We start from the raw sequence: 17825 nt of genomic DNA, 5'->3' as shown, positions 1-17825 counted from the left end.
GACGCTTCTACACAGAGATGAATGTCTAGATTGGAGCCGTCAACATGCCACCTGGACAGTCGAAGAGTGGGTTAATTTTCTTTTCACAAATGAGTCTCAATTTGGTCTGGACAGTGATTCCCGAAGGATTCGCATCTGGAAGGAACATGGAACACGATTTCGGGACCCAACCATTGTTGAAAGAGATTGATATTGAGGATGATCCCTAATGTTGTGGCAGGGATTAGGTTGGCCATTAGAACATATCTTCATGAAATTCTGCAGTGAAATTGGTAAGGTTTAAGTGCTTCAGGTATCGTGACGAGCTCTTAGGATCTCATGTGTGATTGTTGTGAGGTGCTGTGGTCCCAGACGTCGTATTGCTGGACGACAAAGCTCGACTTCATAGAGCACATGTGGCTGATGTTCTCTTGGAAATGGAAGACGTTGCAGTGCCCTGCTCGCTCTCTCAAGTTGAATCCCATAGAGCAAGTCTGAGATGCACTAGGGACACGGGTGCATCATGTCAGCATCCACCAACCACTCACCAAGGCATATGAGCAGCACTGCAGGAAGAATGGGCACTACTGGCTCAATATGAAATTGATGACATCGCTCACAGCATGATTCATCGTTTGTCAGGCCCATAATGCTGCCAGAGGTGGTCACACGCCGTACTGAGTGCATTAACCAGTTTTCGGAATATGTGTGCAAATCTGTTAAGTTGGAAAAAACGAAGAACATTTTTGTCTACAATTGTGCGTGTTCCAGTTGTTTACGTTCTGTATGCTTTATACTGTTTCGACTTTATTATCACCTGATTATAAAGTTTTGTGGAAAAATAAAGGTAACCTTGCAAAATTTCGGTTTGTTGCTTTAATTTTGGACACCAGTGTATGTTGTGCATGCATGTGTGTGTGTGTGTGTGTGTGTGTGTGTGTGTGTGTGTGTGTGTGTGAGGTGTGAGGTGTGCTTGCTTGTGTTAATATGCGTGCATTTTCTCTTCTGAAGAAGGATTTGGCCAAAAGCTCAATGTTTATCAGTCTTTTCATTGTGCCTGTCTGCAACTCAAGATGTCATCTTCACTGTGAGTAGCAATCCATCTTTTTCAAAGTATTATCTAAATTAATACTTGAGATAATAGAACAAAAAAAGGATTCAGACAAATTTAACTGCTATTAAAGTGCCTGAACTTCAAGTTTTGATGTGTACTGCATTTCTGGCTGTAGCCTGCTTTCACCACTAATTTTGCAGTTTTTGGGAGACGTGCTGGCTACTGAGGACATCTGCGCAGGTAAACCCGGTAGTGAGAATGAGGTAGTGAATTGACAGTGAAAAATACGACTATTTGGAAATGAAGCGATCAAAATTTGACTTACTTTTCCTATTTTCATTCACTAATGTCTCATGATATCACATACTAGCGTTATCTAGCATTGAAGAGGATAGTGTCTTTTTGCACAGAAGCATGTAGTAGACATAACATGTGTTAATTATAGAACCTGATGTAGATAGCTTTTTATAACAAGGTCGACATACTAGCCAGAGTCTCATAGTATCGGGTGTATCAAAAATAATTTTACAACTTTGAAAACGATTGACTTACTCGTTTAACCTACATATGTGGTTTTGGCATCATTTGATAAAAAAATAAATTTTTTTACCATACACCTAAATAGGTTGAAACTGATTTCCATTGGTTATGTGTCGTACCTCACACTTGAAGCCGATTTCTTGCCAAACTCGTTGCATTATGTCAGGCATTACTTGTTCAACTGTGAGGTAAATTAGTATATGAGTTGTGAAAGAGAAGCTGGTAAGGGTGTAACAAACAATTCGCAAAAGAAATAGTCAAGATATATCAGATCCAGCGAATGTGGGGGCCATGCAACTGGCGCACCTCAGCCTATCTACTTACCTGGGAAATCGGTATTTAAGAAATCCTGTAAATCGTGAGAGGTAGCGAGGCAATGCACCAACTTGTGTAAACTGTTTGCTGCATTATTGGTCATCAAAGTCAATTTGGTACAAAGTTTTACAGCACATCTAAGTAAACTCTTCAAACCAAAGCACATAGCAAGCATGCTTGGTATCCATAAGGGCAGCCATATTTGCAGTAATTGACGCGTGTGCTTGCTGTAGTATGATTATGAACTAGTGCACCACGAGTAAAGAGTTGATTAATATTCCCTGAAGATGACACCAAGACTGAGCCTGTTAGTCATATGCAATGGCGGCTGCTGTGTAAGAGCACAACATCACGGGAACATCCTAACTTTCGACACCTTGGGGATTTATAGGTTATTTTTCTTTGAATGCTGTTAAACGTAATATAAATGTTGCAATCTTAAAGATATACCACTTAAATCTACTGTGCTACTGCTCTTCTAGACTTTGTGAAACTTGGCATCTGGGTCACGAGTACATCTTCAGTTGTGCACATTTTAAGGAGCTTTTCCACTTGCGCAACTCTCGTGATGTAGTTGCCTTATGGACGAAATACTTACGGATTTGATAAACAACGTGCGCATGTTGACACTCAACCAGGTGATAGCACACTGTGGCAGACTTTTATCCTGTTCGCTCGGCATACATCCTGCTAGATGTAGCACACTCCTGAGATATGATAATTCACTCACTATATACAGTAGTGGGTTTTTGAATGAGCTGTAGTATATTCAATTACGAATTTTATCATACAGTAATCCATTTTAGGGGCTGAAAATCTTAAGGGCCTAAAGCAACTCACTATCAATTGTGAGAGTGTATTTATTTATGCTTCTGAAATCTGTTGATCTTATGGTGGATCAGGTTTATTTGTGTTGTTGGTCCAAATTGTATATATGAAAATTCAGGAATGTGGGATCGGCGGCAGTGTGCTATAGGACATTATAGATCCCAGCGCCTCACTTTCATTCTAGTTAGGTGACCGTACCGACAGACATCACTACTTGAGTTTAATCATTCCCACAAATGGCTTTTTGTGTTAGGAGTTGGATGTTTTCTATGTGGGAATCGGCTTTCGTGCGCAGTGTAAACGTGAACTATGTTGAATCTATTTTAAGTGTTAAGTTTCATATCAGCTCACATTCCGTTGCAGAGTAAAAATCTTATTCTGGAAAGGGAAAAGAGAATTACCAGGAAAAGTTAGCCGCAAAGGAACTAGGGCCTCCGAGATCCTTTGGTTGAGAGAGTGACGAAATCAAACAAGCGTGACTACAAGCGAACATTTAACAATGAAGTGTCAGTCAGTACAAGTTGTGTGGATGCAGCGTAAGAATTTTCGGCCTAGAAGTAAATTCGTTAACTAATGCATCTGTTAGCGATCTTGTACATTTGTCCGAAAAAATGGGAAAGTAAGAAAACTCCCGCTTACACAAAAATGTGAAATGGAGAACCGCGAAAGCTTACACATTATTTCGTTATTGCCCTGAACTATACTTCATCATTTACATAACAACAGAATTCTACAAAACAGTTCTTTCTTTTCTCAGATAAGTTATACATCTTATTATTATTATTATTGTTGTTGTTATTGTTACTGGCAGTGGCTGCAGTTGTATAAGCTTGTTGATAAGCATAACTGTTATGCAGCAGATGATACTGATTTTTGAACATCCAGAATGTACGATGGTTGGAACTTAAATAGTGGCAACTATTTATTCACAACCGATACAAAAGAGTTACATGTTTGCACCTGTTACTGTCCTTCAAAGTAGTCACCAGCGTCGTGTAGAACCCGTTGCCAGCGATGTGGAAGGCGTAGTATAACGTTAGCAGAGGCTGTTCTGTTGATAGCGCGAATGGTGTCACAGAAGGGAGTAAGGTGTTCACTCATAAATATATTTTACCACCTAATCAGTTATGCAAAGAATGTAACAGATAATAAAACTAACTACGAACACAATCTGAGATTATTTGCTTGACAAAGCTTTGAATTCCATAGCAGAATTTCTGAATGTATTTGCCAGGTATTTCACAATTGCCATTGCAGACTCTTAGGAGTTGTGGAGGTTACATGTTAGTAGATACAGTTTTTATAAGGGACTTACATCCAGTGATTTGGTCTTCAGAGTTACTTCACATTCAAATGCTACATTTCCTTATTAAAACATGTAATAAAATATCCCTGCAACCCATAGAAAATAGTAGTAGATGCTGTGAAATACCCTGTATATTGTATGTGTGTGTTTGGGAGAGCAAGAGGGATTGAATACAGGTCACTATACAAGAAAAAAAAGTTATTTAAGCTAATCAACATGAAGATGGGCAGGATGTTGCCATGTTTTTCTTTGCAAATATGTACTATAGCTGTAGCATAGATTCTTTCCACATCATAATGAGAAAACGCAATTATGATACATGCAACATGCTAATAATTAAACAAAACTACATTATGCATATTGTGTCTGCAAGTGAAGTTTGCAAATCATTTGTGTTGTTAGAGGAACTCCTGAGAGTAATGTCAGCTGTTGACAAGTATTCAGTTCCTGTTTTGCAAATTGGTAACGAAAGTGCTATCAAATTTATTAATGGATCAGGATTTTACGAACAATCAAAACACTTAAGAGACTAGGTATCATTAGAATCATCAACTAGTTGAAGAGAAGAAGGTTAGAGTGCATTACACATCAACCAACAGACAGACAACAGAAATTCTGAAAAATGGGTAACCATTTACAAGGCTGTAGATGATGAACTTGTATAAACTTATATATATAAACAGTTATGGGAGAGAGTGAAAGCATCAGCGTATTGAAATGTTGTTATATATACACATCACTAATCTTTAAAAGTTGTCACTTATGTTTATAAGTAAAAAAAAAAGAACACCTTCTTCCCTTCAGCTCAGTAGGTGATCTTTGCTGTGCTTTAATGGTTTTGACTTGTTTTCAGTATTGCTGTACTTTTGTGGTTTCGAACAAATGCTTTCTTTTAAAATGGTATTTGATAGTTTGTCAACAGTTACTAGCCTGATTTTGTTCTGTGTGCTATCGTTCTACACACTTAACTCAATTGTATACATTAATGTAAACAATTTATGGGAGAGCTCCGTTAGGGATGTTATATTTAAGGGAAATAAATGGAAGTACAGACTATGGTGGTGTGTTTATTCAACAAATAACAAATACAGCAATAAATAATAAAATAATTTATAAATAGACAGTTGATGTCACAAATAAATTAATTAATAAATATGAGACCCTAATAAACAGCAGCATTACTATGCATATTGTTTATTATAATTACACACTATCATCGTCATCAATTTCATATGGTAGTTTCAAATCTAATGCTTTCAAAATTACCTTATGAAAAGTGATCATGTTTCCATAAAAAAGAAAAAAAGATGGTTTCATGTTTGTTTGAGGGACTGAACTGTTATCATTACGAAAATACATATAGTAATAAATACGACCTGCATAAGAACATTTTTCTGGACTTTGAATCAGTGATCATGTCACTTCTCTTGTTCTTCCTAACTGCAATTTAAAAATTAGTTTCCATTTCATTTATAGTGCTTTGGAACTTACTTATGAATGCTTTACAAATGCCATATTTGCCAGAAACCTGTGTCATTAAAAAAGAAAATGCTGACAGCCATAAATCGCAATTGGGCAAATGTCCTGCTCTGTTGTGACCTCCAAGATATCCCTTAAAATCTTCCATGCTAATAAGGTAATCACAAAGAGAACCAAAGCTCTGTTTATCCCATAATTAATATAACACTCAGTTTGATCTATACCAGTAATCACAATAGTAATTACTGATTACGCAATTGTCAGTGTAGTGGACTTTTTCATTAGTTGATATAAATAAATACGAGTCTTGGGAAATTTAGCTGTTGAATGGTAGCAATTATCAGCAAAGCAACAATGAATTGTATGCACATTCATATACTGCAAATTGTAAATTTGGATCAAATGAATAAATGCTCTGTGGGAGTTAAAAAGTGTTCAGTGCGTATCTTTTTAGTCGTTTCTTTAAATGGAACTTCGAGAGTTTCGGCAGTGTAATCTGTGGACAAGACAAGGTGCAGTTGCCGTCACTTAGTTAAAACGTAATAAAGATTTTTGATATATCAACAGAAGACGAATTTCGCGCACAAAAATGAAACTAGACCACCAAATGGACTACATTTGTGTGGCGGAGACTGAGGACCATATTCAGATATACAAAAAAATGAACTACATTGAATGCCGAAAAGCGTCGCACAGAAGTACCTGATTGGGAATGAAAGACACGTTTCTGATTACTTCATTTGGTAGTGCAGTGATGGAGTGGGTACTTAGAGGTAGTGTACTCCCATTGTTATCGCGTCAGAAACTCAACTACCGTGCTCTGTTTCTGCTGTCGGATTCGGAATGTTGTCCGCGACGGTGGGCAGTGGAGCCGTGGCCTCAGCAGTGACGTACTCGCCGACCTCGGTCGGCTGGGACTCAGTCTCAGGAGAGTCTGCTGTGAGCAGGCGGCCCAGCCTCCGCGCGTGCACCAGCTTGTTGATGTCGTGGAACGTCTGCAGCAGCGGCGGCCGCGACGCCGATGCGGAGCAGCCGGGGTGTAGCTGGGCGCACGGCAGCCCGTCCTGCCCGTCCTTGGCGGCCTTCATGTAGCGGAAGAAGCGCAGGATCTCCGAATTGTCCGTCGAGGGCTTCCGCAACTCGTTCAGTTCCCTGAACGCACGAAACAGAGTAGTTTTGAAATAACAATGTTAACATTTCCATTTGTGGAGATGAACAATAAACTTTAGTGACCTGCTCCAAAGAAATGGCTGAACAAAATAATCCCGTCTTCAATAGGTCCTAAATTACAAACAGATAAGATATACTAGTGACATTAAGCAGGTAAATGAGGCAGCTATAATTCATCTACATCTACATTTATACTCCGCAAGCCACCCAACGGTGTGTGGCGGAGGGCACTTTGCGTGCCACTGTTATTACCTCCCTTTCCTGTTCCAGTCGCGTATAGCTCGCGGGAAGAACGACTGCCGGAAAGCCTCCGTGCGCGCTCGAATCTCTCTAATTTTACATTCGTGATGTCCTCGGGAGGTATAAGTAGGGGGAATCAGTGTATTCGATACCTCATACAAAATGATTTTTTTAACAGCACAAGAGAAATTATAGTAACCGAAATAAAGAAAAGCTGGCCGGTGTGGCCGTGCGGTTAAAGGCGCTTCAGTCTGGAACCGCGTGACCGCTACGGTCGCAGGTTCGAATCCTGCCTCGGGCATGGATGTGTGTGATGTCCTTAGGTTAGTTAGGTCTAACTAGTTCCAAGTTCTAGGGAACTAATGACCTCAGCAGTTGAGTCCCATAGTGCTCAGAGCCATTTGAACCATTTTTTGTGAATGAAACGGGTACTTTACAACATGGCCTGGATGGGATTATGAGTAGTATCATCAGTTAGAAGTGGTGACTAAGGGAACTGCGTCTGGTTGTTCAGTACTAAGCTTGAGCATATGGATGTTGAAACTTCCTGGCAGATTAAAACTGTGTGCCGGACAGAGACTCGAACTCGGGACCATTGCCTTTCGCGGGCCCGTCCTGGTAGAAGTAAAGTTGTGAGGACGGGGCGTGAGTCGTGCTTGGGTAGCTCAGTTGGTAGAGCACTTGCCCGCGAAAGGCAAAGGTCCCGAGTTCGAGTCTAGGTCCGGCACACAGTTTTAATCTGCCAGGAAGTTTCATATCAGCGCACACTCCGCTGCAGAGTGAAAATCTCATTCTGCATATGGGTGTTGTTTATTAAGTTCCGTTATTTCGAGGTAGTTGATCTTCCTCCCTTTAAGGAGCGACGTAAGACTTCCTGTTACACCTTGTAACGAAGGCCTTCTTTCAGGTGGTTTGCCAAAGGAGAGTCTCCATTTCTAAGTTTCCAACTTCTATAATGTTCCTCTAAGTGGGTGCATGTTTACCCTGTCAGACTGGCCTATGCAGATAAATCTAATATTAATAATTTTCATCTATGATAACAGTGATACTCTGCAGATGCACTAGTGTAAATCTTTGATTCTACAAACATTTCACTCCACCACAATTTATCTTTTTACCTCATGATGACGTAACGCCCTAAAACCGGTTGGTAAAATAACTAATAAATATTGTAGAATATTATACCAGTGCCGTGTGGGTTTTCATTCATAATAAACATAATGACTCTGTTTTATGCATGCCAGATCTCGTGGCCTTAGCGGCCGTTAAGGAGTGTTGGTGAATAAACGCAACCAGCCAGTAACACTTTTAAAATGCTTCATTTCAATTCCATAATCGGTTTCGGGCAACCATGGCCCTCTTCAGATGGCTATCATGTCCGATTACTTGTTTTTACTATCGAACATTCCCTTCATAAAAGACAATGTTTTGAATGATTAAATGACTCATTATCGCCCAGCCCAAACCGCTAAGGATAAAACTTGAAATCTGGATATCTAGAGAAGGAGTAGACCTTGGACTGCAGGCGTTATTTAAGAAGGCATTTTTGGAAATTCCAACCCTAAGGGGGTAAAACAGGGGGTGAAAGATTTTACGAAAATATTTCATTGCGAAAGCATTTTTAAGGTTAAATCACTGAAAATTGGTGTTTGGCTTCTTGGTTGGAGATAAAAAATACGTGTTTCACTGTTTGGAAATTCAGCCCCAATGAGGGTGAAATAGCGTCACACTGAGTCACCGACTCATCATCGCCCAGCCGACACCGCTAACGATAGAAACTTGAAGTTTGGAGAGGGGGTGATCTTAAACTGTAGGAATCGTTTAAGAAGTGATTGGCCGAAATTCCACTCCAAACGGGGTGAAATAGGGGTGAAAGGCTTTTTGAAAATATATCGCTCTTCAGGGAATTTTGAAGCTAGAACTACGAAAACTAGTATTTGGTTTCTGTCAGAAAACAAAAAAAAAAAACATGTTTTAGCATTTCTGGAAATTCAACCACTAAGAGCGAAAACAGGGGGTGAAAGTTGTTTTGAAAATACGTAATTACTAAAGAAGTATTAAATATTTTTCAGGCTACATTTTGATTTCTCTCTTAGAAACTTAAAAATAAAAGTTTGGTTCCGTGTTTCTGGAAATTCAGTCCTTAAGGGAGTGCAACAGGGGACGAAAATTTTTAAGAAAATATTTCGTTACATTAAAAAAAAAAAAAATGTAAAGCTAGATTTACAGGGTGACAATTATTGAACTATATGGAATAAAATCATGATAACTTCTGAACGGTTTGCTTTAAGACGTTCAAACTACATGGTTGGCCGCGGTGCATGATGGGATTTGTATGGTTTGGTTTAGCGACGAAGCCCACTTTCATTTGGATGGGCTCTTCAGTAGGCAAAATTGGCGTATTTGGGGGACTGAGAATCTGCATTACGCGATCAAGAGGTCTCTTCAACCTCAACGGGTGACTGTGTGGTATGCAACATCCAGTCACGGAATAGTCAGTGCGATATTTCTTGATAGCACAATGACTACCGTTTTTGGAAGATGATTTCATGGTCATTTTGCAAAGTGACCTTGATTTCGACAAGATGTGGTGCATGCAAGACGGATATGGACCCCACCGAAGCAGGAGTGTTTGATGTCCTGGAGAAGCACATCTGGGACCGCATTCTGGCTCGGGGGTACCCAGATGCTTCCGTCATGGGCCTCGACTGGCCGCCATATTCTCCGGACTCCGCGTTGAGGGGCTATTGTAAAGACGCGGTGTACAGATATAACCTCAAAACCGTTGTTGAGCTTAAAACAGCTATTCAGGAGGTCATGGCCAGCATCGACGTCCCGACACGTCAGCAGACATGCAGAAGTTCCCTATTCGTCTGCACTACATTATCGCCAATTACGTAGGCGCATCGAACATGTCATAAACTAAATCCGAATATCTGTAGCGACGTTTACATATTGAATAAAGTGTATGTGTACGCCGTACTTTGCAACTAATTTACATTTTATTAAATGTAATTCAGCAACTGTCACCCTGTATGAAAACTAATATTTTACTTCCCGGTTACATGTAAAAAAATATTTGTTGCTATGGAAGTATCTCCACAAGAACACAGAAGGCGTGATTAACATAGAATTAACATAGACTTTGGACTCCAGCTACCAGAATCGCTTTTTAGTCAGAAGTACATTCTGAGAAGACCATGCTTATATGGCCTTAATTATAGTGATTATCTCAGAAGGTGCTGTAATCTGTGACCAACAGAAAAATTCGATTAAATACAGACAAAAAAATCTCAGCAGGCCGTACAGCCTACGCGAGCGAAGCAGCGGGCGCTAAGGTAGTAACATACACTCCTGGAAATGGAAAAAAGAACACATTGACACCGGTGTGTCAGACCCACCATACTTGCTCCGGACACTGCGAGAGGGCTGTACAAGCAATGATCACACGCACGGCACAGCGGACACACCAGGAACCGCGGTGTTGGCCGTCGAATGGCGCTAGCTGCGCAGCATTTGTGCACCGCCGCCGTCAGTGTCAGCCAGTTTGCCGTGGCATACGGAGCTCCATCGCAGTCTTTAACACTGGTAGCATGCCGCGACAGCGTGGACGTGAACCGTATGTGCAGTTGACGGACTTTGAGCGAGGGCGTATAGTGGGCATGCGGGAGGCCGGGTGGACGTACCGCCGAATTGCTCAACACGTGGGGCGTGAGGTCTCCACAGTACATCGATGTTGTCGCCAGTGGTCGGCGGAAGGTGCACGTGCCCGTCGACCTGGGACCGGACCGCAGCGACGCACGGATGCACGCCAAGACCGTAGGATCCTACGCAGTGCCGTAGGGGACCGCACCGCCACTTCCCAGCAAATTAGGGACACTGTTGCTCCTGGGGTATCGGCGAGGACCATTCGCAACCGTCTCCATGAAGCTGGGCTACGGTCCCGCACACCGTTAGGCCGTCTTCCGCTCACGCCCCAACATCGTGCAGCCCGCCTCCAGTGGTGTCGCGACAGGCGTGAATGGAGGGACGAATGGAGACGTGTCGTCTTCAGCGATGAGAGTCGCTTCTGCCTTGGCGCCAATGATGGTCGTATGCGCGTTTGGCGCCGTGCGGGTGAGCGCCACAATCAGGACTGCATACGACCCAGGCACACAGGGCCAACACCCGGCATCATGGTGTGGGGAGCGATCTCCTACACTGGCCGTACACCACTGGTGATCGTCGAGGGGACACTGAATAGTGCACGGTACATCCAAACTGTCATCGAACCCATCGTTCTACCATTCCTAGACCGGCAAGGGAACTTGCTGTTCCAACAGGACAATGCACGTCCGCATGTATCCCGTGCCACCCAACGTGCTCTAGAAGGTGTAAGTCAACTACCCTGGCCAGCAAGATCTCCGGATCTGTCCCCCATTGAGCATGTTTGGGACTGGATGAAGCGTCGTCTCACGCGGTCTGCACGTCCAGCACGAACGCTGGTCCAACTGAGGCGCCAGGTGGAAATGGCATGGCAAGCCGCTCCACAGGACTACATCCAGCATCTCTACGATCGTCTCCATGGGAGAATAGCAGCCTGCATTGCTGCGAAAGGTGGATATACACTGTACTAGTGCCGACATTGTGCATGCTCTGTTGCCTGTGTCCATGTGCCTGTGGTTCTGTCAGTGTGATCATGTGATGTATCTGACCCCAGGAATGTGTCAATAAAGTTTCCCCTTCCTGGGACAATGAATTCACGGTGTTCTTATTTCAATTTCCAGGAGTGTATGAAGCGGTGCTAAATATACAAATATTTTTCTACAGTGAAGCGGCAGACAACATTTTTCTGACGAAAACATTAATGCAACCGGGAACGTTCGTCGTCTGAAGATCGCCACGAAAGCTCGAAACCGGTAATGGCACTGAAATGAAGCATTTTAAAAACATTCGTGGCTGGTTGCGTTGTTCACCAACAAACATAACAGTTTTTCTGTTTACTGGGGACGGGCCAGCAGCGGGTAAACGGGCACTCTTGAGCCACTGGATTATATAGAGTTACCCACATAAAACTTGCACCTCTTTCATTTCATGAACAGTTGAAGATACCGAAAAGAGGTTTTAGGTGTATGACAGTATGCAGAGGGGCGCGTGATTTTGTTGCATGCAAAGTTCTTCACTCTTGTGTGATGTTGGTTAACGCCTTTAGAGAGCTCTTCGAAAGGCGAGTAAAGTGATATAACACGTTTTAATGCTAACTTTGAAACTTTTGGCAAAAAATATCCGATAAATGTGGTTGCATTTTAGTTTCGTTTCAAATGAGCTCCTGTAATTTCGCATGTTAAATGCGACTATTCGTTCTACTTAGCACTTGTTGTCTAGGACGTGTGATACGCATGAACAACTCAACCTCCACCCGCGCACCTCACCACCCTCCACCCCCCTCCCCACCCACCACTACCACACCCAGGTTTGTTGCGCTCGCTCCTCCTATCATCTTCTAATCGGATAGCGTTATCCTTTAAAATTATTTCTTATATTATTTGGATGAACTTCAACGTATAAAATAATTATTCTAAACTCCTGTGAATGCTGGTAGTAGTTCACAAGACAGGAACCGCTTATATTACTGATTCATAAAATCTAGTATTCGAGGAATCTAATACTGTCCAAATACACATAAAAGGAAGCTTAATTATTAATTACTGGTAATTTAAGTTAGTCTGTGTTTTCTGGAGTCTGTGGAGGTATCTTTGTTTCTTTTCGATGTTCCTTCTGAGTGGAGGTCTTTTACCCAAATACATCCCTAGTTTGGGTTTATAGATGTTGAGTTTGTGAGTGACTTGAGACAGCAGTTTACTCATATCTGGGTCTGTGATGCGCGCAGTATGGTGTTGTTGTTGTTGTGGCCTTCAGTCCTGAGACTGGTTTGATGCAGCTCTCCATGCTACTCTATCCTGTGCAAGCTTCTTCATCTCCTAGTACTTACTGCAACCTACATCTTTCTGAATCTGCTTAATGTATTCATCTCTTGGTCTCCCTCTACGATTTTTACACTCCACGCTGCCCTCCAATGCTAAATTTGTGATCCCTTGATGCCTCAAAACATGTCCTACCAACCGAATCCTTCTTCTAGTCAAGTTGTGCCACAAGCTTCTCTTCTCCCCAATCCTATTCAATACCTCCTCATTAGTTACGTGATCTACCCACCTTATCTTCAGCATTCTTCTGTAGCACCACATTTCGAAAGCTTCTATTCTCTTCTTGTCCAAACTATTTATCGTCCATGTTTCACTTCCATACATGGCTACACTCCAACAAATACTTTCAGAAACGACTTCCTGACACTTAAATCTATACTCGATGTTAACAAATTTCTCTTCTTCAGAAACGATTTCCTTGCCATTGCCAGTCTACATTTTATATCCTCTCTACTTCGACCATCATCAGTTATTTTACTCCCTAGATAGCAAAACTCCTTTACTACTTTAAGTGTCTCATTTCCTAATCTAATTCCCGCAGCATCACCCGATTTAATTTGACTACATTCCATTATCCTCGTTTTGCTTTTGTTGATGTTCATCTTATATCCTCCTTTCAAGACACTGTCCATTCCGTTCAACTGCTCTTCCAAGTCCTTTGCTGTCTCTGACAGAATTACAATGTCATCGGCGAACCTCAGAGTTTTTACTTCTTTTCCATGAATTTTAATACCTACTCCGAATTTTTCTTTTGTTTCCTTTACTGCTTGCTCAATATACAGATTGAATTACATCGGGGAGAGGCTACAACTCTGTCTCACTCCTTTCCCAACCAATGCTCCCCTTTCATGCCCCTCGACTCTTATAACTGCCATCTGGTTTCTGTACAAATTGTAAATAGCCTTTCGCTCCCTGTATTTTACCCCTGCCACCTTCAGAATTTGAAAAAGAGTATTCCAGTTAACATTGTCAAAAGCTTTCTCTAAGTCTACAAATGCTAGAAACGTAGGTTTGCCTTTTCTTAATCTTTCTTCTAAGACAAGTCGTAAGGTTAGTATTGCCTCACGTGTTCCAACATTTCTACGGAATCCAAACTGATCTTCCCCGAGGTCCGCTTCTACCAGTCTTTCCATTCGTCTGTAAAGAATTCGCGTTAGTATTTTGCAGCTGTGACTTATTGAACTGATAGTTCGGTAATTTTCACATCTGTCAACACCTGCTTTCTTTGGGATTGGAATTATTACATTCTTCTTGAAGTCTGAGGGTATTTCGCCTGCCTCATACACCTTGCTCACCAGATGGTAGAATTTTGTCAGGACTGGCTCTCCCAAGGCCATCAGTAGTTCTAATGGAATGTTGTCTATTCCCGGGGCCTTGTTTCGACTCAGGTCTTTCAGTGCTCTGTCAAACTCTTCACGCAGTATCTTATCTCCCATTTCGTCTTTATCTACATCCTCTTCCATTTCCATAATATTGTCCTCAAGTACATCGCCCTTGTATAAACCCTCTATATACTCCTTCCACCTTTCTGCCTTCCCTTCTTTACTTAGAACTGGGTTGCCATCTGAGCTCTCGATATTCATACAAGTGGTTCTCTTCTCTCCAAAGGTCTCTTTAATTTTCCTGTAGGCAGTATCTATCTTACCCCTAGTGAGACAAGCCTCTATATCCTTACATTTGTCCTCTAGCCATCCCTGCTTGGCCATTTTGCACTTCCTGTCGATCTCATTTTTGAGACGTTTGTATTCCTTCTTGCCTGCTTCATTTACTGAATTTTTATATTTTCTCCTTTCATCAATTAAATTCAATATTTCTTCTGTTACCCAAGGATTTCCTTCCCCCATTCCTGTCAATTGTTCCCATATGCTCTCCCTGAAACTCTCTACAACCTCTGGTTCTTTCATTTTATCCAGGACCCATCTCCTTAAATTCCCACCTTTTTGCAGTTTCTTCAATTTCAATCTGCAGTTCATAGCCAATAGATTGTGGTCAGAATCCACATCTGCCCCTGGAAATGTCTTACAATTTAAAACCTGGTTCCTAAATCTCTGTCTTACCATTATATAATCTATCTGATACCTTTTAGTATCTCCAGGATTCTTCCAGGTATACAACCTTCTTTTATGATTCGTGAACCAAGTGTTAGCTATGATTAAGTTACGCTCTGTGCAAAATTCTGCAAGGCGGCTTCCACTTTCATTTCTTCCCCCCAATCCATATTCACCTACTATGTTTCCTTCTCTCCCTTTTCCTACTGACGAATTCCAGTCACCCATAACTATTAAATTTTCGTCTCCCTTCACTACCTGAATAATTTCTTTTATCTCGTCATACATTTCATCTATTTCTTCATCATCTGCACAGCTAGTTGGCATATAAACTTGTACTACTGTAGGAGGCATGGGCTTTGTGTCTATCTTGGCCACAATAATGCGTTCACTATGCTGTTTGTAGTAGCTAACCCGCACTCCTATTTTTTTTATTCATTATTAAACCTACTCCTGCATTACCCCTATTTGATTTTGTATTTATAACCCTGTAATCACCCGACCAAAAGTCTTGTTCCTCCTGCCACCGAACTTCACTAATTCCTACTATATCGAACTTTAACCTATCCATTTCCCTTTTTAAATTTTCTAACCTACCTGCCCGATTAAGGGATCTGACATTCCACGCTCCGATCCGTAGAACGCCAGTTTTGTTTCTCCTGATAACGACGTCCTCTTGAGTAGTTCCCGCCCGGAGATCCGATTGGGGGACTATTTTACCTCCGGAATATTTTACCCAAGAGGACGCCATCATCATTTAATCATACAGTAAAGCTGCATGTCCTCGGGAAAAATTACGGCTGTAGTTTCCCCTTGCTTTCAGTCGTTCGCAGTACCAGCACAGCAAGGCCGTTTTGGTTAATGTTACATGGCCAGATCAGTCAATCATCCAGACTGTTGCCCCTGCAACTACTGAAAAGGCTGCTGCCCCTCTTCAGGAACCACATGTTTGTCTGGCCTCTCAACAGATACCCCTCCGTTGTGGTTGCACCTACGGTACGGCTATCTGTATCGCTGAGGCACGCGAGCCTCCCCACCAACGGCAAGGTCCATGGTTCATGGGGGGGTATGGTGTATGCTACCGAAAAGTTTCGCTAGAGAAACTGAGAGCCACAGCAGTGTGACTGAATATCGCTAGGAGCATAGAATAGTTTTTCGTGACAAGTGTACATGGTTGCTAAACGAGTTTTAAACAATTTTATCACATGATGACATGGTTGGAGACCGTGGCTGTTATTTGAAAACCAATGTTGAAGGTGATGAGACAGCAATGAAAGCATGAAAGCCCTCTGACGATGAATTGTAATGATTCGAAACCGGTAAAGGTACCTTTTGAATAAAGGAACTTAAAATAAATTTGTGCCTGGTTGCCGTCTCAAAGAGTTTTAAACAACCGAAGAAGTTCCAGATTCATTCTCCTGTGAGTTACAGAAGTAACACTGACAGTTATCTGTACATTCTTGACAGACCCAAACTGTACAGCGGCATTCAACCTCCTGAGCTATTCCGTACTGCTTCAATGGCTGATTTAACTTCGGGTCAGTCTACTTCTTTCACATTAAAGGATTATTTCTGAGTCGATTCAAGCGGTATTTTCCGTCCCGCGGTCAGAGGCATGCAAGGTCACAGGGTGTTGTTTTGACCTGTTGGGGAAGTTCATTTCAAAACACAGTGTAAAGTAGTGTGGAAGCTTCACTTTGAACCTGAAAGCCTCATCTCAGCCTGCTGATGATACGACATTACGGAAAAAGAAGAATGTCGAAAATGCTCATATGCCTGCAGTACTTACGTTGCAGAGGTCAATGGGCTTTTAGTATGCTTTTTATTTCCAAGAATTGATTTGTAAAACTGGAAGCTCAGGAACGACTTGTTCGCGTTAAAAAGGGTGTAAGACAGGGGTTTAGTCTCTCGCCTCTACTGTTCGGTCTATAGATCGAAGAAACAATGACGAAAATGAAAAAGGCTCAACAGTGGAATTAAAATTCAAGGGGGAAGGATATCAGGTACACGATTCACTGAATACAATGCTATCATCAGTAAAAGTGAAGAAGAACTATGGTATCTGTGGGCTGGAATGGACATTTCAATGAGTACAGGAAATGGATTGAGAGTGGACAGACGAAAGACGAAAGTAATGAGGAGTATAAGAATTGAGAACAGCGAGAAACTTAACATCAGGTTTGATGGTCATGAAGCAGATGAAGTTAAGGAATTCTACTACCTAGATATCAAAATAACCTATGACGGAGGGAGAAAGAAGGACATAAAAAGTAGACTAGCACTGCCAAAGAGGGAATTCTTGGCCAAGAGAAGTCTACTAGTATCAAACAGTGACCTTAATATGAGGAAGAAATTTCTAAGAATGTTCTTTTGGAGCACAGCGTTGTATGGCAGTGAAACATGGACAGTGGGAAAACCGGAACAGAAGAGAATCGAAACATTTGAGATGTGGTGATACAGACGAATGTTGAAAATAAGGTGGACTGATAAGGTAAGGAATGAGAAGGTTCTGCGCAGAATCGGAGAGGAAAAGAATATGTGTAACACACTGACAAGAAGGAGGGACAGGATGATTGAACACCTTTTAAGACACCGGGAAATGACTTCCATGGTACTAGAGGGAGCTGTAGAGGGTAAAAACTGTAGAGGAAGACAGAGACTGGATTACATACAGCAAATAATTAGCTGTCAGTGCTATTCTGAAATGAAAAGTTTACCACCGAAGAGAAATTCGTGGCGGGCCTCATCAAACCAGTCCAAAGACCGATGATTCAAAAAAGCAATTGTTCAGAACTGAAACATATGATATAAAATTAGACTAGTTGCACAGAACATATCGAGTTGGTCTTCTGTAAAAATATACAATTTTTTCATGAAGACGTGTCATCTGGGTGGAATTCCCA

At 41.7% G+C, this 17825-nt stretch overlaps 1 protein-coding gene across 1 annotated transcript in view; it reads right to left on the bottom strand.

Moving 5' to 3' along the window:
- Positions 1–5190: 5190 nt before the first annotated feature.
- Positions 5191–17825, bottom strand: part of LOC126473919 (uncharacterized) — a 160161-nt gene continuing 147526 nt past the window's right edge. Inside the window, exon 4 of the mRNA XM_050101274.1 lies at positions 5191–6653. Within this exon, the coding sequence (XP_049957231.1) occupies positions 6308–6653 (346 nt within the window). The 3' untranslated portion in view covers positions 5191–6307. The remainder of the gene's footprint in view (positions 6654–17825) is intronic.

The sequence above is a fragment of the Schistocerca serialis genome, chromosome 4 (genome assembly GCF_023864345.2).
Source record: "Schistocerca serialis cubense isolate TAMUIC-IGC-003099 chromosome 4, iqSchSeri2.2, whole genome shotgun sequence".
Classification (NCBI taxonomy): Eukaryota; Metazoa; Arthropoda; class Insecta; order Orthoptera; family Acrididae; genus Schistocerca; species Schistocerca serialis.
The sequence above is the reverse complement of the archived record's forward strand: the minus strand, read 5'-3'. Positions and strand labels throughout refer to the sequence as shown.